This window comes from Xyrauchen texanus, chromosome 39 (genome assembly GCF_025860055.1).
Source record: "Xyrauchen texanus isolate HMW12.3.18 chromosome 39, RBS_HiC_50CHRs, whole genome shotgun sequence".
NCBI classification, from domain to species: Eukaryota; Metazoa; Chordata; class Actinopteri; order Cypriniformes; family Catostomidae; genus Xyrauchen; species Xyrauchen texanus.
Window position 1 is genome coordinate 25,685,816 of NC_068314.1, and position 21,966 is coordinate 25,707,781.

The window sequence follows — 21,966 nt, forward strand, 5'->3', positions numbered from 1 at the left end:
AAATATCTACAATGTCTCACACTAAAAACAAATTATCCATAATAGATCTCTTTGGAATGCAAACGCAAAATGATCCTTGTGTACAACCAAACCCAAGTAATGTTTTAATCTATTTGCCAGACATTTTGAAAAAAAAATATATATTCTGTTGTAAGAAGGGCAACAGGACGCCAGTTCTTTAAAAAGGCTAAATCCCCCTTTTTTGGCAATAATGATAAAACAGTATATTGACAGGTAGTAGGTAAAACGTCTCGGGTTACATGTGTAACCCTTGTTCCCTGAAAAAGCGGAACAAGATGTTGCGCTGCTAAGCATTACGGGGAACAGCTTTAGCTGTGAGCCGAGCTGAATAATGTGTGGAACACGTCAATGAACATTGACCGGAATTTATTGCCTCGGCTAATGTAATCATTAGATGCACCTGAGGCCAGGCTATAAATGGATACGTCACCAGGTGTCATCAGATACTTCTTTTTGAAGAGAAGTCCTGGGACGTCCCAGTGCGGCAAAGCAGCGCAACATCTCGTTCTGCTTTTTTCAGGGAACAAGGGTTACACATGTAACCCGAGATGTTCCCTTTACAAAAAGCTTCACTACGATGTTGCGCTGCTAAGCGCTACGGGGAACGCAATACCCACGCCACCGCACTTGGGGCTGTCCGGACCCCTACGGTTGTGCAGTGTACTCACAAAAATGCGAGAGGTCTCAGACATGAGCTTCAGATGTCGACTCAAGGGCATAACAGCCCGGAGTAGCATAAACATCTAAACCATTCAATTTTGATGAACGTGTGCGGAGAGGACCAGCCTGCCGCATCACAAACTTGTTCAGGCATGAGCTGAGATGTCGACTCAAGGGCATAAGAGCCCGGAGTAGCAAAGCATCTAACCCATAAAGTTCGATGAATGTGTGCGAAGAGAACCCTATTGCACCACAAACTTGTCATAAAAACTGATGAATGTGAGCGGAGAGGACCAGCCTGCCACATCACAAACTTGTTCAGGTATGAGCTGAGATGTCGACTCAAGGGCATAAGAGCCCGGAGTGCAGAACATCCAAACTAAAAAGTCCAATGAATGTGTGCGGAGAGGACAACCTGCCGCATCACAAACTTGTTTAGGCATGGGCTGAGATGTCGACTCAAGGACATAAGAGTCCGGAGTAGCAAAGCATCTAGCCCATAAAGTTCGATGAATGTGTGCGAAGAGAACCCTATCGCAACACAAACTTGTCATAAAAACTGATGAATGTGAGCGGAGAGGACCAGCCTGCCGCATCACAAACTTGTCCAGACATGAGCTTGAGATGTCGACTCAAGGGCATAAGAGCCCATAGTGGCAAAACATCCAAACTATAAAAATCTAATGAATGTGTGCGGAGAGGACAACCTGCTGCATCACAAACTTGCTGCAGAGGGAGACCTCTAGCCAAGGTTTTAGAGGAGGAGAGCCCTCTGGTAGAGTGCGCCCTGAAACCTACTGGCGAAGCTTGACCGCGCGCCTCGTAGGCCCGGGCAATAATGAGGATGCCTCTTTGAGGGCACCCCGCCCACCAAGCCGTGGCAAACCGCAGTGGCCACATAGAACCTGGCAGTGGCGAGGCAAGTGCCCGCTGACAGTTCTTTCTACAGAAAATCCAGAACTGAAGCAAACTGGCAGTTAGCTGGTTCTGTAATAAGAACTTTAGTAGAAGGAAACGCATGCATGCACATTTGCGTTACTACGTTCAGCCCCTCCCGAGGGGGAGGGGGGGGGCTGGGTGACTCGGGGAGAAGTAGAGGAGACATTGCGCTATCAACAGAGGCGAAGAGGTCCTCTTCTGCCCTGTAAAATCTACCCAGATCAGTTCCAAGTGGAGGGAGCCCTAGCACTTGAAATGGTCTCGATAACCCCAAGAGAAAACCCTGTGAACCCCATTTGGTACCCTTAGGGGCCAGAATGAATGGTTTCACAATTCGGGCCAAGGATGAGAAGGTCCTCCCTGTTCGGAATCGCCCAAGGCGAGCCGTCGAGGAGAGGAATTAGCTCCGAGAAACATATCCTGTTCGGCCAGCGCAGCGCCATTAATAGGAGGCAAGACCCTTGCTGGTGAACATCGCCAAGACTCCCGGGAGCAGAGAAACCGGGGAAAGAAATGCATACAGACACATTCTGGGTCATGTATGTGTCTTAACGTCCAGACCCAAGGGGGCTGGGTGATTTCAGGGAGAAGTAGAGGAGACATTGCGCTATTCATAGAGGCGAAGAGGTCCTCTTCTGCCCTAAGATCTCACCCAAACTTGTTCCAAGTGGAAAAAGCCTGGCATTTAAAAAGGTATCGATAACCTCAGGAGAGAGCCCTGTGTCCTTCAGTTGGTACCCTTAGGGGCCAAACATGAAAGATTCCACAATTTGGGGCAGGGATGAAATATTGCCCTGTGCTGGAGATAGAAGATCCTTCCTCTTCGGAATCGCCCAAAGTGAGCCGTCGAGGGAAGAGATTAGCTCCGAGAACCAAGCCCTGTTCAGCCAGCGCGGTGCTATCAGTAAGAGGCAAAAAACCTTGCTGGCGAACTCTGGGCAACTACTACCTTAGGGTGGAGTTCTTAACTCCCCCGTTGGTATTTTCTGTCTGGACTGTAAATCTGCTCCCATATACGGGCATCCAGGGATATAACTGACCTGAGTGACAGGAGCTTGCCCTGGGCCTTAAGGAGAATCCAACGTATCAGAAATACAGCTTACAAGAACGTGGGTCTCCTTGATGATTTATGTAAGAGGCTACCGCTGTATTGTCCACCCGCACCAAGACATGGCAGCCTCAGGAGCAGGTATTTCAGGGCCAGAAATACAGCCATCAACCCGAGACAGTGACTGTGACAACCGAGCTGCCGACCCTCCTATCCCCTTAAGCTGGACGACCACTTAAGGCCGCTACCCCGCCCGTCAGGGAGGTGTCTGTCGTTAGCAGCCTGCGACAACAAGACGCACCTAGAGTGGGACCCAAGGCAGAAAACCGGGGTCTGAACCACATAGAAAGGGAACGAAGCCTGAGGCGCGTAACCCTATTTAGCCTAGGGGTTTTGGCCCTTGGAAGAAATCCCTGGCTTTTGGCCACAACAAAAACTGTCTCATGAGCAGAAGGTCCAGAGGGATCACCGTGGACGCGTTCAGCCCTGAGACCTGGAAATCGTTGATACTGATAACAGTACAACCTTGACCTAGCCTGACTTTGCTCAGGGTGATCTGAATGGACTCAATACTAGCGGGAGACAATTGTGCCCGCATTGTGATTGAACTCCATACGATGCCCGATAGACAGTGTTCTGAGTGGGAGAGAGGACGCTTTTCTTGGCGTTGAGCCTCAACCCCAGAGAAACAGATGAGCTAAGGCGATGTCCCTGTGCTGAACTGCCAGTTCCTGGAACTGCGCTAGGATCAGCCAGTCGTCTACATAATTCAGAATGCAGATGCCCCGAGTCGCAAGGAGCCAGGCTACATCATGCATTGTGAGTGTGCTGAGTAAAAAGGGCTAGGCTGAGTGAAAGAACCTGACCCTGAAAGACTTAGCCCCGGAAGTGAACCTCAGGAACTTTCCATGTTGTGGCAGAACTTCTAAATGAAGTATAGAAGTGCATCATAAGATCGATGGTGACCAGCCAAGCGAGTTGTAGGGCTTGAGACAGGACCGTCTTGACAGGCATCATCTTGGACTTGAACACCCACGGGTAGTTCAAGCTTTAAGATCTAAGCCAGACGCCACCCCTCACCCTCCATGGGAAGCGGGAAGTATTTAGTGTAATAACCTAACTCTCTCTCTGGAAGGGGAACACATACCATGGCCCCTTTAACCAGGAGATTGAGTTTTTTATTTTTACAAAAAGAAATCCGGTTCACGGTAGTGAGAACACGCCGTTGAAATACGGAAAAGCGGCGAGTGAATTAAATCCTGACGCCCTTATAAGACCCACAGAAAAGAATATATCCGGCAGAAGTTTCCACGCTGCCAGGATCTCTGAGATGGGTATTATATTTGAACACTTCCTGTTGAGGGGTTGTCGGGTGTTTCGCGTCCTGAATAAAATGCAGGAACAGCGAAAACACCCAATTTTGACGGAAGCCTCTGCAACCCGAAACACCAAGAGGTGGCGGGAATGGAGGGGCTTCGAGGGGGTACCGGGAGGGGTAAAGTGAAGCACACGCCCCGTCCCGAGGGGAGCTACCCCCTAATCTAGGCGCAAGACCGTCAGGGTTTTCTCTTACTAGAAATGATAGCCCTGAGGTCTTGTTTAGGGGGCTGGTGAGGGAGGCGAGACTGTCCCCAATCCCTGGGAGGAGGAGCACGACTTGCCACGCTTTGCTTTTGAGCCTCCGTTCAGACAGGACTGAGGCGGGTCTGAGGCTTGCTTGTCAAGCGCAGAACCCACACTCAGGTCGTCCGGGAGATCATTCTGGTACGCCTGTAAAACAGCATGGTGTGCAGAGCAGCACCAGCCTGACCTGCTGCTTGATAAGCCCTTCCCACTAAAGTGGAGGTTGTCCTACAAGGCTTTGAGGGGAGAGAGGGCTTCTTAAGTGATGATGCCAAGCCCGGCGAGAGATAGCCCATAGCGTCTCTTCGACCGGCGGCATCACTGAATACCCCGTGCCTCAGCACCCACGATGGTCAAATATAATGGCGTCGAGGGTATGTGAACACGGGAAGAATATATATACAGTATATATATATATATATATATATATATATATATATATATATATATATATATATACATATATATACATATATATATTTTATTTATTTATTTATGTATTTTTTATTTTTTTTAGGGGTTCCTCCATGAGCTGAAAAAGCTCTTCATGGAGGTTATCAAAGAAGGGAAGGGACTCATGAGGCGTTCCCTTCCTTAGACTGGAAGATGAAATCTATCCCCTAATTTGGAGGGTTTGGTGTCTCTTTTTCAGTGTGGCCAGTCCAATCTGGCAACCGCTTGAGTAACAACATCGAGCAATTCCTCCGTAGATTTTTTTATCGCGGACGGAAAGCTTCGAGGCGGAAGAGAATCGCGATCCTCCTCATGATCCGAGAAGCGTCGGAGCGGCTTCAAGATCATGTGAAGGACCAGCTGGGTTTGGGGAGAGAGTGAGAGAAAGGGATCAACCCGTCTCTTGCTCCTCAGCCAAATCCATGCAAGAGCCCCACGAACGATCTTTATATATTTGTTTTTTTCGTGAGTGCTGACTCCCGGAAGCAAGCGAGGCGAGCACGAAGCACTCTGCCTGTTAAAGCAAATCGCAGTGCTCGCACCCGCCCTGCTGCAACACGAGAGCAGCGTGCTCTTACCCCCAAACAAACAGAGCAAAAACTGATGTGTGTCCTCTCCAGCTATAGAGCAAGAAGAGGGGAACACGCACCGTTTGTGGCTTTCAGTCATTCTCTCTTTTTTCATTCTTTTTTTTTTTTAGAAATATATATATATATATATATATATATATATATATATATATATATATATATATATATAATATTTTCTAAACAGAAGAGAGAAGAAAAAAAGAGAACAAAAAGAACAACGTTCACTGCACACTGCCTAACTGATTCTAACTTCTAACAGAGGAAAGAAAGTTTTGACAGGGTTTGTGAAACACGCAGAAACAGAATCGCTCTGAAAAAAGAGTTTCTGACGACACCTGGTGACGTATCCATTTATAGCCTGGCCTCAGGTGCATCTAATGATTACATCTGCCGAGGCTATAAGTTCCGGTCAATGTTCATTGACGTGTTCCACACATTATTCAGCTCGGCTCACAGCTAAAGCTGTTCCCCGTAGCGCTTAGCAGCGCAACATCGTAGTGAAGCTTTTTGTAAAGGGAACACCATCTCTTATAGACTCACATAAAACATTAAAATAATCGTGTCCAATGCAGTTCCAAAAAGTAATAACCAGTGTATTCTCAGGCGATTCTAGCACCATGTACACATACCGTCTAAAAGACGCAACATGCTTCAGAGCCGGATGTTTACGTCAAAGCGCAACAGTTTTAAAAGACTTTACACATCGTCATTAGATACGAAAGGCAGGACATTTGAAATTGTTACCTTCGTTGTCGATGTCTACAGCAGAGAAAGTTGCACAAAAGCATCTTTAACAGTAAGGCCAGTTACTATTAAATGATTAACTAAATTTTGTTCCTTCAAAAAAACAACAACAGCCTGATTCATGCGTGATGCAGATACAATGTTCTCATGACCAGTCTGATCCCCAACCGCAATTAACACATCCTCCACTATGGCATTATCCTCAGGAACACACCTGAAACCATTACGGAGTGATAATGGCACCGTCTCATCAAGAGACGCCATTCTACCACACAATCACCAATATGTAACTAATTTACAATTTGCTTTCTAAACCATGTATTTCCTCACCACTCACACAACAGCTCTCACCACCACTTTCACCAACTCCCAGCATGCAACACACACAGAGAGAGAGAGATTTTTTTTGATTTTTATAAAACAACTTTATTACATGTCACTTCAATTCATCAAAAAAGTTAACACCACAAAATATCAAAACACTACTCTCCCTCCTCCACTGTACAGATAGCATTATTGTAACACCACTGTTGTACAAAAGTTCCCACATCATTCATTGCTCTATAATACCTCAAATCTATTGTGATTCTAGATTTTACAAAAGCTTTAAAAACAGGCAAAAGCTCCTGACCATGTGTATTTTCAATTGTATTTCTTCTTGTGATAAGTATGGCAAGTTTTGCTTGTCCTACCAAAAAATGTATCAACTGCCATTTTATCTTTTGATTCTGCCTATAGCCAGCTCCCAAAATAAAGGTGCTTTGAGTATATACCTCTCCACACTTTAGAAAAAACTGGCTTAATATATCAAATCAATCTTTCACATTCTGAATAGCAATGAAAAACAGTCTCTCTGTGCCCACAAAAAATACACTTATCATCAACACTAGGGTTGATAACAGATATAAAAGCATTTACTGCCACAACACCATGTAAAATTCTCCACTGTAAATCACCAACACGTTTTATCAATGGTGGTTTATACAGCACCCTCCACACTGGTTTTACTTCATCATCTATTGCAAGTTTACTTCTCCACACGGTGTCAGTTCTTTTATCTAACATTGTTTTGTTATACACTTTCGCAAAACATTTGTACATCAATTTACCCCCCAACATGGTCAAGTCCAAATCCGTTAAAACTTTCAAATCCAATAAAGGTCCTGTTGCATCTTTAAAATCTGGTGTAAGACCAAGTTTTGGAAAGGAATCAGTCTCATCCAAACTTACAGACCCATCTTCAAATCCTTTCAACAACTTTAAATCATCATCTGTTAATTTTTCCTTCCAAAGTCCAATTATTTTTGCAGTTTGGCGAGTTGATCTCTGCCCCAGCAAAGTAGCCACTGCATTAATGTCATTCAGTTCAGGCCCGGCCACATCAATGATATGCTTCAATTGAACATTTTTGGAGGTGCACAGTATCCGGGTGAGACCCATCATGCTCTCACCTGTTACATCCAGCCTAGCTCCTTTAACCAGGGGTTCTTCAAGCAACCAGAACAAAGAGTCTGTTTTCTCCAGTCTATGAATGACAAAAAGTCTTCAAACTTTAAAAAGTCCACGATAGAAAGATGGTAGTCCATTAAGGCAAATGTTCTTGTGGTCCATTAAAAACAGTGCAGCATCCAGACCAAGACCTTCTACTCTTTGTAAGATTGTTTTGGCCATCATTTTCCACACCAGATCCGTGGACCCCTTCAAAAACTTTTGTACAAATTGTAAGCGGAAGGTCGCTAGCCTACTTTGCAAGTGTACCAGGCCCTGCCCACCCTCCTCTCTGGGCAAATAAAGCACACTTTGAGGGATCCAGTGTAGTTTGTCCCAGAAAAAATTAACCAAAATTGTCTGTAATTTTGGCAGCCAACAGGTGGATCTACACAGGACAACTTATGCCACAATGTTGAGGCTACTAAATTATTAATGACTAGCACTCGAAAAGACATTTGTGGATGGATCCATTTCCATTTTTTAAGTCTGCCCTCTATCTTTTCCACAATTCCCTCCCAATTTTTCTGTTGTGCAGCTTCATCACCAAGGTATACTCCCAAGTATTTGAAACCCCCCCCCCTTTTCCATATCATCTCACCAGGTAACTTTGGTAAACCCTCCTCCCATTTTCCAATTGCCAGAGCATCACTCTTCTCCCAGTTTACTCTAGCAGATGATATTAAACCAAAGTCCTTTACCACAGACACCAAATTTTCAATATCCTTTTGACTGTTGACTATTATTATAACATCGTCAGCATATGCTGACACCTGATACTGTAACTCTGTGCAATGCAATGATAAACCCACAATTTTGTTTCTTAGCTTAATTAACAAAGGTTCAATGGCTAGGGAGTACAACATTCCTGATAGTGCACACCCTTGTCTTATACCCCTACTGATATTAAACGGGGCGCTTAAACCACCATTGACTTTCAGCATGCTTTCAATGCTCTGGTACAACACTCGAATCATTTTAACAAATTTCAATCCAAAACCAAAAGACTCTAAAGTCTTCCACAGATATTGATGTTCAATTCTGTCAAAGGCTTTTTCCTGGTCAAGCGAGATAAGTCCTAAATCCACCCCCAAAAAACCAGAAACATACAAAACATATCTTATTAGATGAACATTGTCTAAAATTGATCTACCTGGCACACAATACGTCTGATCCGAATGAACAACTTTGTCCATTACTTCTCTCAGTCTGTTAGCCAAGGCCTTAGATAAAATCTTCATATCAGAACATAACAAGCTTATAGGATGCCAGTTCTTAATCTCCTGTAAATTGCCCTTCTTAGGAAGCAGTGTTATAACAGCTCTTCTGCAACTCAAAGGCAATGAGCCTTCTGTCAGACTCTCATTAAGAACACTTAATAGGTCCTCACCAAGCACAGACCAGAACTCTTTATAAAACTCCACAGGGAGTCCATCAATACCAGGAGACTTCCCACCCTCCATATCTTTAAGGGCATTCAAAAGTTCTTGATTGGACAAGGGTCTTTCCAGATGTGCCTTTGAGTCTTCAGCAACACTGGGCAATCCTTCAAAGAAACCGGCAGACAGCTGAACATTCTCTTTATATTCACTCTTGAACAGTTCGTTATAGAACCTTACAGCTCTCCGTCTTATTTCATTTGCTTCAGTTAACTCCTGGCCACTTTCTGACCGTAGAGAGTGAATATATCTGCATTGTCCATTCTTTTTCTCCAAATTGAAGAAAAATTTAGTTGGGGCATCCATTTCAGTTACATTCTGATGCCTTGACCTTATCAGAGCTCCTTGTGCCTTTATACCAAGCATATTTTCCAAAAGAGACCTTTTGGACTTTAATGTCTCAGCTTGTCTTGGTTCTCTTTTAACATCAGCCAACGCTTGTAAGTTAACAATTTCAGATTCCAATTGTCTCATGTCTCGAGTGATGTCTCGAGAAACATTGAAAGCATACTGTTGACAGAGCATTTTTATTTCAATTTTTCCATAGTCCCACCATTGTCTCAAATCATTAAAACCTTGCTTTCTTAATTTAAATTGACTCCAAAAGAAACAGAAAACTTCTTTAAAATTCAAATCGCTCAACAAAGAAATATTCAAATGCCAATATGCACTTTTTACCTTAACATTTGCAATGAACAGCTGACATGAAACCAAAAAATGATCAGTAAAACCAACTGGCACAATTTTACATTTCTTCACAACATTTACATGGTGTTTAAAACAATAAAATCGATCAAGTCTTGCCATGGAAAAAAATTGTCTCTTGTATGGAACCACGTATACTGCTTCCCATTGCTATTAAATTCTCTCCATAAATCACATAAACTATGTGTCTCTATCAGTTCACGAAGAACTCGACTTGAAGCCGCATGAGGCTCAACATGATTCCTGTCCACCATATAATTTTCTGTGCAGTTGAAGTCTCCACCCAAAAACACATATTCATCAGTTTTACAACTCTGTAAAGTTGTATTTAAACTATTAAGAAAACCAATTCGTTCTACACCATTTGTAGGGGCATACACATTTATAAACACCATCTTACACTTTTCAAAAGTAGCCCGTATTATCATGAGCCTGCCAGCTATTACCTCTTCCACCTGACATGATACAGGCAAAAACCTTTTTTGCAAATAAAACAGCCCCTCCTCCTCTGTTAGAACTCATATGTGTTAGCAGCACTTCTCCCTCCCATTCCCTTTTCCAATCAATTGCATTCATGCAGTCGCTATGAGTTTCCTGTACATACATTACATCTATATTCTTTTGTTTTATTAACTCAGACAGCAACATCCTTTTCTGGACATCTCTTGCACCGTTTATATTAAGTGAGCCCACCCTTATTGCACTCATTAATAAAAGTGTAAAAAAACTGGCACAAAATATTCCTTAAAAGAAAGGAACACATGGAATTATATTGTTTCAAAACCATTTTCTATTTGTAGCTCTTGTCTCAATTTAGCGACAAACTTTTTAAGCCTAAAAATTGTTCAGTTCCTTCACCCCTCATTAATTTTCCAACTGACTCAATAAACAATCTCCGATCAGGAAAAAAATCCACAACATGTACGTTTTTCATATTCTTAGTTTTGTGCAAAAAAAACCTGATTTTCACAAACGAATATTCACTCTGTTTTCCTCTATTTTTACTGTCAGTTGCCTCATCTGAATCATCCACTGTGCTGTGTTCACTATCATCATGTTTAACATCACTGTCACTAAAAATACTGGCTCTTTCCATCTTTGTCTTAGCCCTTTTCCTTTTGATAGTGGGAGTTTTAAAGATGTCATCTTCATTGACTGATTCACTGTCCACTCCTCCTCCCTCTAGAACTGCCTCTGCAGCCTCAACCACATGACTACATTCAACAGGCACTTCCTCATCTGCCCCTTCTGTCTCCATGTCATTCACCTGTTCACTCTCATTCTCTTTTGTTTTCTCACCATCCATACTCTCTCTTGGCTCTCAACGAAGGCGGTCACATTTTCTCACCCTCTCCCTACCCTTATCTTCCCTGCTTTGCTCCTCTCGTCATATCTAGTCTACTGTCTTGTACTTGAGAGACTCTCTCAGCACTGCTCTTCAAACTAAGTCATCATGGATTTGATCAACTGGTCTCTCAACGCAATTGACACCATCTTCTCGACTAGAAGCTTGGGTTCGGGGGAACCTGTCTGCCCTGACGGAACGTTCGCAGCTGGCTACACGATGGACGCGTGGGAGAGGTGGCGGGTCGTGTGTCTGGCGGCTCTTTCCGTGGAGGACGTTGAAGATATCTACCTATTCGGTACCATGATAACAGGTCTTCTGCTGATTGGATTAGGCATTGCCCTGGTTTATCGAGGAGTTAAGAAGACGGTGACAGCTGTCCAAAGCCTCACAAGGCTGCCCGTCATGATTGAAACTGTGGGCAGAGCTGTCTGCACTCAGACTGGGTCTATGAACCAAAATACGGATAACATCATGGAGAAGCTCACAGCTTTGCAAAGGCAAATGGATCGTTTCAGAGACCAAAATGGACCAGGAGAATAGCCGTGTAAATTAGAATGCGGCTACTCTCCTTAAGACCAAACAATCCCAATCTTATCTGTTTCGGCCGCCCTCAACGCTGTTGGAACAACAACTCCCCCGGAAGAGCACTGCAGTGAGCCACTCTCGCGTTCCTTCCCCGACTCCCCAGACACCTGGTGATTGTTGACTATGTCTGGGACCTGATCAAGGTTGTCTCCATGGCAACTTGCTGTGTATCGCTATGACAACCCTGCGGACTGAGGCACCTAGATTAGATGCTGGCATAGCGACTCTCCAGGCCTACACACACATGAACTCTTACACATATATACAGATATGCAATCATCCGCCCGATACCCTATCCCTCGCCTTGCCGCTTTGTACCCCCAGTCTGAAAGGCGGGTCTGTGACCAGCGCCGAACATGGCTGCAGGTCCGGATGGCTGCTTGCCTGTGCTGGGCCACCTCCACCCCCAATCCCTCCCCTGTTGCAAGTCTTGTTCATGTTGTAGAGTGTACTGATTATGTGCTAATGTTGCTGAGGTGTTTTTTTTCCCTGTTCCCACACTGTACTTCTTAAGGAGCATAGTCTGGGGGCTGCCTTTTTTTTCTCCTCTCCTCTCCTCATGTCATGCTGTATTTCTTCTAATTCCCTGTCTTCCTGTCCTGTCTATCCCCTTGTCATATGTATGTTTGTATGGACAGGTCGATGGCCAATTTCACTGGTTTACTATGTGACAATAAAGGACTACTACTACTACTACATCACATTATCCTGTACCTGCTCTTCCACTACACCTCCACCACCATCCTCAGCAGTGACAACATTAGCAGCATCAGTCTTCTCTGGACATGCACGTCTTATGTGGCCCTCTCCACATAAGTGTGGTCCACATCCAAAACATTTCATTGTCTCAGATTAAATCCATCAATCTTAAATTTAAAAGCCACACTAAGTTCATTAATTTCACTTTTCAAAATCATGTGAACCTGACATCTAAAACATACAACATGTTTTAATAACGGTGATTTGCAGCCTAAAGGAATTTTTTTCATTTGAGAGACTACCTTTCCGTGCCTTGATAATTCTGCCAACAATATATCATCCTTTATAAAGGGGGGCACATTTGACAGCGTGACTTTCCTTGCTGGCTGAACCAAAGGAATTACCGGGGTAAAAGTATCTTTTATTACCACCCCACTTTGAACCACACTAGTCACTTTCTCTATACTGTCAAGGAAAATAACGACAGCACTGCTCATTCGTGACGCTGACATGATACTCTCATAACCGACGGCCTTTCCAACCGCGAGACTACACTCTTCAACAGAGCAATTAATTACCGGCATGATCTTAATTCCGTGCCTGCGTGAGATTCTGTCAAACGGCACTCGATCTAAAACCGCCGGCGCCGCCATTGCCAGTGTTCAATGCACCTGGCCAGCAAACGCTGGCAGGCGGCGGTCTCAGCTTATAACCTCGCACAAAGACTTGCCTTCCTTCACAAAAAAACTAGAACTTTAAACTTCTTCCAAACAAGAACTTTGTACTCAAACACAGCGAGAGGAAAAAGGACGGAAAAAAGGACAGAAAAAGGACGGAAAAAAACTCACTCGTTTCGCAGTCGCACCACACTCTCACGCAGCCTCCGCCCACACTCACTCCCAACATCCGCTCAGACACAGAGAGAGAGAGAGAGAGAGAGAGAGAGAGAGATGCACTCTTAAACACACACACAGTGCCCAAAATTAACTCTGGGGAATTGAAAACTAGGACATAACATGTCATTAACAATTAGTGTGAGGCACATTTACAAGATAAACGCAAACAGCCATGACAATGAAACACATGCAATACTTGCTCCTAATATAGAGCAGCACAAAACACTATAAGAGGTACAGCATATGACTGGAGAAAAACAAAACTATGCAATTGGATTAAAAATGAAGGAAGGAAGGAATTTAATTTTCTCTCCTTTAAACTATTTCACTCATGAACAGTTCTTCTTTCAGCTGCTCCCATTAGGTGTCACCACAGTAGACCATCTGTGATCTGCACATTTTACTTGGCACAGGTTTTACACCAGATGCCTTTCTGACACAACCCCCAGTGGCTGGGGGACTCTCACTCACACCTACAGGGCAATTTAGAGTCTCCAATTCACTTAACCTGCATGTTTTTGGACTTGTGGGTGTAACTGGAGCACCCAGAGAAAACCCACACAAACACAGGGAGAACATGCAAACTCCACACAGAAAGGCCCAGTTGAGCCAGGACTCAAACCCGGGACCTTCTTGCCATGAGGCGACAGTGCTAACCACTCAGAACTCATGAACATTATATTATTTTCACACTTTGGATAGAAGCATGTTCATCTTATGCTCCAATCTCCATATCATTTCCAAGATTTTCCCCTCTCCAACCCATGAAATCAGGCACAATTTGTCAAGTAAACAAGCTATTAATCTTTTAAACGGTTACAAATCCTGCATTATTGGCATGAATTATGATTTATGTATGATAGATATAAATAAAAAAAAACACACATAACAAACATTTCAACACTTGCTCTGTGCCTGAGAAAACAAAATTTTTCTAGTCAGTTGTTCAGCACTGTACCCAAACGTTGCCGTGGGTTGTTTGCTAAATGCAGTTTCTAAATCTTATCCTGCATGCTGCCTCCTTGACAATAATTAAGAATGTCAGTAAATCATTTTTCCACAATTTTTGGAGGCAAAGTTCTTTAAATAGCTCTTTAAAGACATACTCCTAGGCTGTGCTGGGCAACCAGTCTTTCATATCTAATCATATCACATTGCATCACCTTGCAAATGTTTTCTGAGATGTGATGAGGAGAATCTATGTGAATATTGGTGTCTGTTTACATTATGTGATGTATTGTGTTGTTTGGCACACTTTGTTTATGCTGGATGTGAATTGGAAATCTGCTCTCACTGTGTTTGTTATCCCTGACAGTGAGATACCAAGGAGAGGATGGGACACAGAGAGAGACTAAAAAAGACATTGGATGCAAGCTTCAGAGGTGATATTCCTTACATGCACATACATAGTATGTATACAGATTACACACAAACGTCACAAATGCATGTGTGCAGGCAATTTAACTGACATTTTGATCCATTTACACACAATATAATGTAGAAAAGCATCTGCTAAATAAATAAATATAAAAAAGTAAATATATTTAAGCAATTGGGAATTCGGTGACAGTAGGTCAAAGGTTCTGTTGCTGAAATCACTTTGTGTTTACCGAAATTTGAAGCACTACCCCCAGTGGCAAAAGTTAGAAATTATGTTGAACTCATGCGTATTTGTGAGTTTCTTTTTCTAGGTGAAATGTCTAGAGTGTGTCACCAAAAGCTAGTTGTAAAGCAAGTTGTTTAAATGATGTAATACCATCGCCAGGTATGCATTTTTATTATCCATATTCCAGAACCTAGACCCCAACCCTAAACCTAATCATCAGTGGGGTTAAACTAAAATCTTGAGGGGAAAACCTAACCTCCGAATCACATCCATCATTATGTGAATGTGATTAATTCCTGGTTTCCATGGGACCTTGTCTTTGTGGTTGCTTGCACAATGCGCTATCACGCCACAGTAGAAGGTAAACACATTTGAATTGATGCAAAGATATCTGATGGGACATGAAGCATGTAACTACTTATAAGTTGATTTGCTCAAAAAGTAAAAAAAACTGTGGCTTTGTTGCGCTATATAAAAATCACCCGTTTGTTGAGCGGCAACAGTGACTCAACCAGTGGCATGAATTTTGGGTGGGATTACCTGTTTGTCCGACCAATGGAGGGCTTGGAACATCTGTTTGAAAACACTCATTATTTATATAATTTGGTGATGCAAATGCTGCAGCAATGACACTCTTCACATTTAAGTGCCTACATCCTTCCTCTAGAAGATTTCGTCCCTGACATGTTGATAATAGTTGTCCTCCATGGGTGCTGTGCTGCAATTTAAACAGTAGGTAGGTGAACAGGTGTTTTGCTTCATATTACCTGGATGCTTTATTGACCAATCAGCATCCAGGACTGTAACTACATGACTATGCAATGTACTTTTCTTGACGTGATTGATATTTGTTAACTCTAGATAACTTTTTAGTATGATTATGTAATATGAACAACTTTAAATATTCCAACTAAACTGTAACTGCAATTTCATTTATCTTTAGATTGACTCTTCCATTTGTCTTTAAAGTCCAAGATATAGCTCTCATAGCTAATGCCCAGAACAGCAATGGTACTATATGAGTGGACTGTAGCTTGTAGTCATATTCTGAAATTAATATCAGCTGTCAAACCAAGCAGCCATCACTCTAATAAGACTAGCTGAGATATAATTTTCTTTTCATACTTTTCATTATTTCGTTGTCTAGTATCCATAAATTATTAAATCTCAGCATTTTATATCATAGATTATTTATGTGTTGTAGCACACTGACAAATTGTATTGTGACAGTGGTGCCAATGGAGAATTCTCAAACAGAATGTGAAGGGAATGTCATTCAAATTTAAACCATCAGATTTTGAGGACAATTCATTGTATACATGATTAGTTCTGTAATAAACATCCCTCAGAATGTGTTTACAACAGTTTCCCCAACAGGATATGATAATCAATTGTTTATGCCAAGGATTCTATTTGCTTTCTACACAAGCACAGCCCCTAGAAATGTTCACTGGGAATATAAATTGAATATAAATTGAACTCAACAACAAATGACAGCAGAGTAGAAATAGCACTGCTTATGTTTATCTTTGCTTTAGGTTTTGCATCTTTTCATCAGAGAGGAGAATGCTAGGTACGTGTCACCCTGTGGAGCGAGCCAGTGTTTAAGTGGGCTCTTGGGACACAGAGAGATTTGAGCAAAAACTTTAAAGTCTCTTATGAAATCTGTCTACAGTCTTACACTCATTGGCTTTGCTTATTCTCTTTCTCTTGCTTTATTTTTATAAGAGGCTGGTCCTGAGATTCAAGTTGCCTACAGAGCAGAACATTGATCCACTAATCGTAGATGTAGGTCAACCATGTGCTTACAGGTGTGGCACATCTCCTCCCAGGTTGTTCAGGAATCATCTTGGCCTGAGTATAGCTAAAGCGATTTCATGTAAACTGTGGGCTTAGATATAAAAAAAAATGTATGCAAACATTTGCCAATACCACTTAAAAGCCCCTTTCAACGCTTACAATTAATTTGACTGTCATCCCTCTAAATATTACTCGACCTATTGGCAATTTTTTTTACTCAGTTTTCTTCTTTCCTAGAAAGGACAGATATGCAGTGGCAGGTCTCATCCACTAAGATGGGATGAAGAAATTGTATTCAAATATTCATTTTAGACCAAAAGTGATGTTTGTGTGGCAGGCAGGGCGATTTTCGCTTTCGTCATTGTAATTGCCATTCCAGCCTATTATCTGCGTCCCTGGGCTATAAAAGCCGCAACGTCTATGCTGCTTGTTATGCGTCACCTTTTGAACTGCTGCATCGTTAAAGCGCTTTCGTCACCACTTCCGGGAAACCGGATGAGAGCACCCGAGCCGAGACGATGATTTGTGTTGGAGAGCGTGCTGCCGTCTCTCCCGTTGTACGAGCTTGTTTCTATGTGGTCGCTGTTTGCGTGAACTGGAGGAGGACCCTGGAGACGCTGTGAGAATTCGATGTCATAAATGCTGTTTCTCTACTCTGTTCTTAACCAGTGAAAGCTACGGTTTCACTGTCTTTTGGTAAACCATTCACTAAAGTTCTCGACGATCGGTTTGTGAAGGCCCATATATGCATTCCAGTCAGGGTGCTTCGCGTTTTATCACGGCTGCAGTGCTGTTCTGTTTCCAGGAAAATTTGAGTTTATTGTTTGTTTTTGTTTTTCAACTGTTTTGTTTTCTTTGTTTGTAGTGGACCTTTTTTTTTTACTTTTAGGATCTTTTCTGGAGATCTGAATTGTCTATTGTTTCCTTTTCATTTTAATAATTTTCCTTTTGTTTCCTTTAGTTTTACTTAATTTCTTCATTTCTTTTGAAATATAATTGTTTATTTTTGGTTGCCATTTGTCTTTGCTTTAAGCAACTGGTTATTTAACTCACTTAGTGGCAACATTTATTTTTCTTTATTTGGGTTTGATTAAGAGTTGTATACGCAACCCATAATAAGTGATTATTTATTTTGATCATCTTTTTGTGTGTTGGCAGGACTTGAGCACTGGGGCAGAGGACGGGCTTATTAGGTGGTGGTATCTTCCTCACCGTGTGTTGTGACCACCTCACCATGTGCTGTGATTGGTATTAACCCCTGTGTGTGCGTGCGTGCGTGCGTGCATGCGTGCACAGTGAAGTGCAGTGATCTTCATTTGCGGGTGGCGTGGCCTGACTTTCTGCCTCTTGGTAAGCCTCGTCCTTGGCCCTGATGTTTCTTAACCAGTAGGAGCCGGTTGATCTGTAACAAAATGCTCCATAACCAGTTTTACTATCGTTCTCTTTTTAAGAAATGTCAATAAAGTATATTTTTGTATGATGACAGTGTCTCTGTCTCATATCGGTGATACAGACCTGTGTATGCCTTCTGTAGGGGCTAGTGTTAATTCTTTGGGTGAAATTCCCAGGGTGGCGTAGTTGGAGTGTAAATGGTACATCTTATTAATTTATTCTAATTCTTTAGGGAACCCCCCTTACTGCCCTCGTATCACCCGCCACATTTGGTAGGTCTATGTATCAGGTTCACCTCAGAGCACCATGTATCAAGTTCACCTGTTTTTGCACCATTTATTTTAATGCAATATGCATGCTTTTGTTTTATTCATTTCATCTCAGGTCCACAGATATTTTCTTCTTTCATATACTCTCTGTCAATGCATCGGTTTACCAGAAATAGCAGAGACTTATGATTCTATGATGTTGAGTCATTTTCATAAAGGAAACATTGACTTGCCGACTAGTTGACTAGTAAAATTGAGTAGACGTGCAAACCCTACTGCACAGAAAGAATGTCCATGGTTTTCATCAAATGTGCACTCAATGTGTAGTAGACTACTTAAAAAAGAAAACAGAATTTTGAGTCTCTACCAATAGCAACTGACCTAAAAACCCCATCCCGGGGAGGCCTCCCAGTGTCCTGGGATTCGGTAATAAGAATTTGAGATGGCACTTGACCCCATCTTTCGAGGTCCCACACTGGAATCACAGTGGATCTGATTCATTTATCACAGCTCACAAAGCAGACTGTTAGTGTCTGAAGGGGCTTTGAAACCTGGAAGATGTCTGGGCAGGCCTACAATACAGGGTTGCCTTATAGAGAGTAAACCTCATTCAACACTTCACAAGCCACTGGAGCCCTGAGAAAGACATATAGAGATAAAGAGACAATGTGCAACATTTATTCTGCAAGCTCGATGAAACACATTCCGCACTGGCTCAGCAAGAGTGTAGAAAGGGACAGTTTGAGTTTAGAATTAAAGTTTAAGTTAGGTTTGAGTCTGTGGAAGCAGAACAGAAAACCTTGCAAAGATGAATGGTGGAACTGGTTCTATTTCAAACTTTATTAAACTGCAGCATTGGGCACGAGTAATGTCTCTTCACATTGGACCTTATCTTTTAATATGTTCAGCAGATTGTTTCAGAACTTAACAGAGTACTTGAAGAGCTTCACAGATATGTTAAACCAGAAAATAAATGTAAAAACAAGACATTGTCCTGTTTAAGTGGTTTATGTCTTTTTACAGAGTAACATAGATGTTTTACACTAGCCATCTGTTTTAAAGTGTTTTTAGGGACTTGCATTTGTAAAGCTCACAGTACATAACATGTTACAGCAATGAGAAGCTGTATTTTTACAGCAATTTACCAGTGTTTTACTGATGACTACATCACTTAGAGACTGCATTTCTATTTCTTTATTTGTGGAAGAAAGCTTTATAAATGTTTCTCTCTTTTTCACACCATCTTACACGAACAGTAAGGACTAGAAAATGGAAAATGTCTCCAAATGATCTAGTGCAATAAAATCTAACATACATTTTTAATATACTGTTATGATCATATTCAGAGATCCTAATTAGAACTGCAACATGACTTTAAGGAAACATTTTCATGGTTATGACTTCACCCAGAAGAGAATTGACAATCATTTGTGAACCACACATTCTGAAGAATACCCTCCTTACTCATGAATAGAAAGTTTGTGCTGGGAAGAAAGTAAACAGTGTTGAACTATTGTCTCACCATTATCAACCTAACACACTTGTTCTATTCAAGGAACAGTTCAACCAAAAATATGAATTCTGTCATCATTTACTCATTTGCACATGTCCTGTAAGACTGTCTTTCTTCTGAGGAAAATAAAAGGAGTTATTTATAGTAGATTGCTTAACCTGTCAAGCAAGAGTTTCACTGAATAACAACTTCAGTCTGTTCTTCATACAAAGCTTCAGAAGTCTTGGAATACACAGTGCAATAGTCGTACTTTCATGATGTTTTAATGATGCTTTGATGCCATTTTTTAAAATGTGACAGCCTCTGTCCCCATCCACTTTCACTGTATGGAAGACAGCAGCTAAGATATTCAACTAAACATCTTCTTCTGTGTTTAATTGAAGAATGAATGTCTGAAACGACATGATGGTGAGTAAATGTATTTTCATTTTTGAGAGAACTATTGATTTAACACACTTACACGCATACACACAATCACACAAGGTCTCAGCCATGTCCGAATTGTCCAAAGGAACTTTGACTTTCCTACACAAACAAGAGCAGCCAGAGCCAGCAGTAGTCCAAAAAAAATATCAGCTGACAGATGCAGTCTCTCACGTGAACACCTGTGGTGTCCAGTATCTGAAGTAGCACTGAGCATCGCACTACAGGTATATACAGACATTCTGCAGAACAAGTCCATCCTCATATCTTCTGTCATAGCAATGTGGTCATCTATAGTGTACAATAAGTATGTCCCTCTATTGCATGTACTGAATCCTCCATATTGTAAGTATCTTAAACGAGAAGGTCTCCTGTTCCTTTAGGGGGTTGGTGAGGAGTCTTAGGCCTCTTGGTAGAGCAGCCATATTCTTGCTACCGTGTGACCTACAAAAGAAAGATCAAAAGAAACATCCAGTATAATACAATAACAAGAGCTGCAAAGCCTCTGCTTTTAGATAAAGTAGTTTTGCTTATGCTATGACAAATATCAGATAGGGAAGTATATTGGTTTCACTAATGGATGATTTTAGCTGGGCATGCTTAGATGCTTTAGTTTCAGAAAGGGACACTGTAAAACGCAGACAATGGAGAAGAGTAATAATAAGAAAGATATTGAATAAGAGGATGGTATAGGGGGAGGATGTAAAGAGATAAGACGGCAGATGGAACAAGACAGAGAGAGAGAACACAATGCGAACACAATGCTCTTCGCCACAATCTCCTGTGACGTGTGCGTTGAAGCCTGGTGGTAACTGTTCCAATTCTGCTGCTATTAAATACAGATTTTATGCTCTCTGAAGTAAGACACTTCCTTCCACCTCCCGTTTGTGCTGCAACGCAGCCCATTGGCTCATAAGGTGGAAGAAGGTGGGTATCTCCATGACAGTTGGCTTAACCGATCATGCGCAGAATAACTAACAAAGTAATTTATCTAAAATTAAAGACCCAGAGCCGTCATTCATTTCTTGTCTCTTGCTCTTACAATTTAATTAGGACTCTTAATTTGAAAGCCTCAGCGGAGCTCATAGCCATAATGCATTTTAATTAACACAACAGATGTTCTGCTGTTACTTTATAACTAGGAGCAATTATTCTTATGGCAGTTATGTGTTCTCCGCCACCGTTATTTCTTTAAATATTCACCTGTATGTCACACCTGCACAGTTGTTAACCCAGCATTCACAAACAGGAGCCTCTCTGCTCACATCAAATCTGTTATCCACATGAAGTTAAATTAATGTGTTTTTTTCTATATTTTGTTTAACAAATCCCCAACCTCTAAATATTTTTTCTCTCTGTATGGGAGAATCCCAACCTAATCTCACCAACCTCTTTTTTTACCCGAATATAGGATTCTTATGGCTTTCAACCATAAATTGAGATATTCAAGGTGATCTGGTTCACAAAAGTGTCTAACTTTTTAAACAAGTTAAGAAGCCTGATAGGGACACCAACACACTAGCATTCAAACCACAACATATGCTGGTATTTTCACCAGGGATGGACTGACAATGTTGTCCCTACGTGTTTGTCTGCTTGGCTTTTGAAAATTGTTCTTTGGCCTTTTGAAAGTTCTCTCTGTGAGACTGAACTCTTCAGGGCTTTGTCATCAGAGCTTTATGCTTATTCTTTGCAGTAACGCTGAAATGTTTATTTATCTTCTAG

General features: G+C 41.9%; 2 protein-coding genes across 2 annotated transcripts in view; one reads left to right on the forward strand and one right to left on the reverse strand.

Moving 5' to 3' along the window:
* The window catches only part of LOC127633040 (chemokine-like protein TAFA-1), a 588,934-nt gene that overhangs the window by 274,033 nt on the left and 292,935 nt on the right, over positions 1 to 21,966 (forward strand). The window lies entirely within an intron of this gene.
* The window catches only part of LOC127633041 (chemokine-like protein TAFA-4), a 48,349-nt gene continuing 46,873 nt past the window's right edge, over positions 20,491 to 21,966 (reverse strand). Inside the window, exon 5 of the mRNA XM_052111905.1 lies at positions 20,491 to 20,685. Within this exon, the coding sequence (XP_051967865.1) occupies positions 20,674 to 20,685 (12 nt within the window). The 3' untranslated portion in view covers positions 20,491 to 20,673. The remainder of the gene's footprint in view (positions 20,686 to 21,966) is intronic.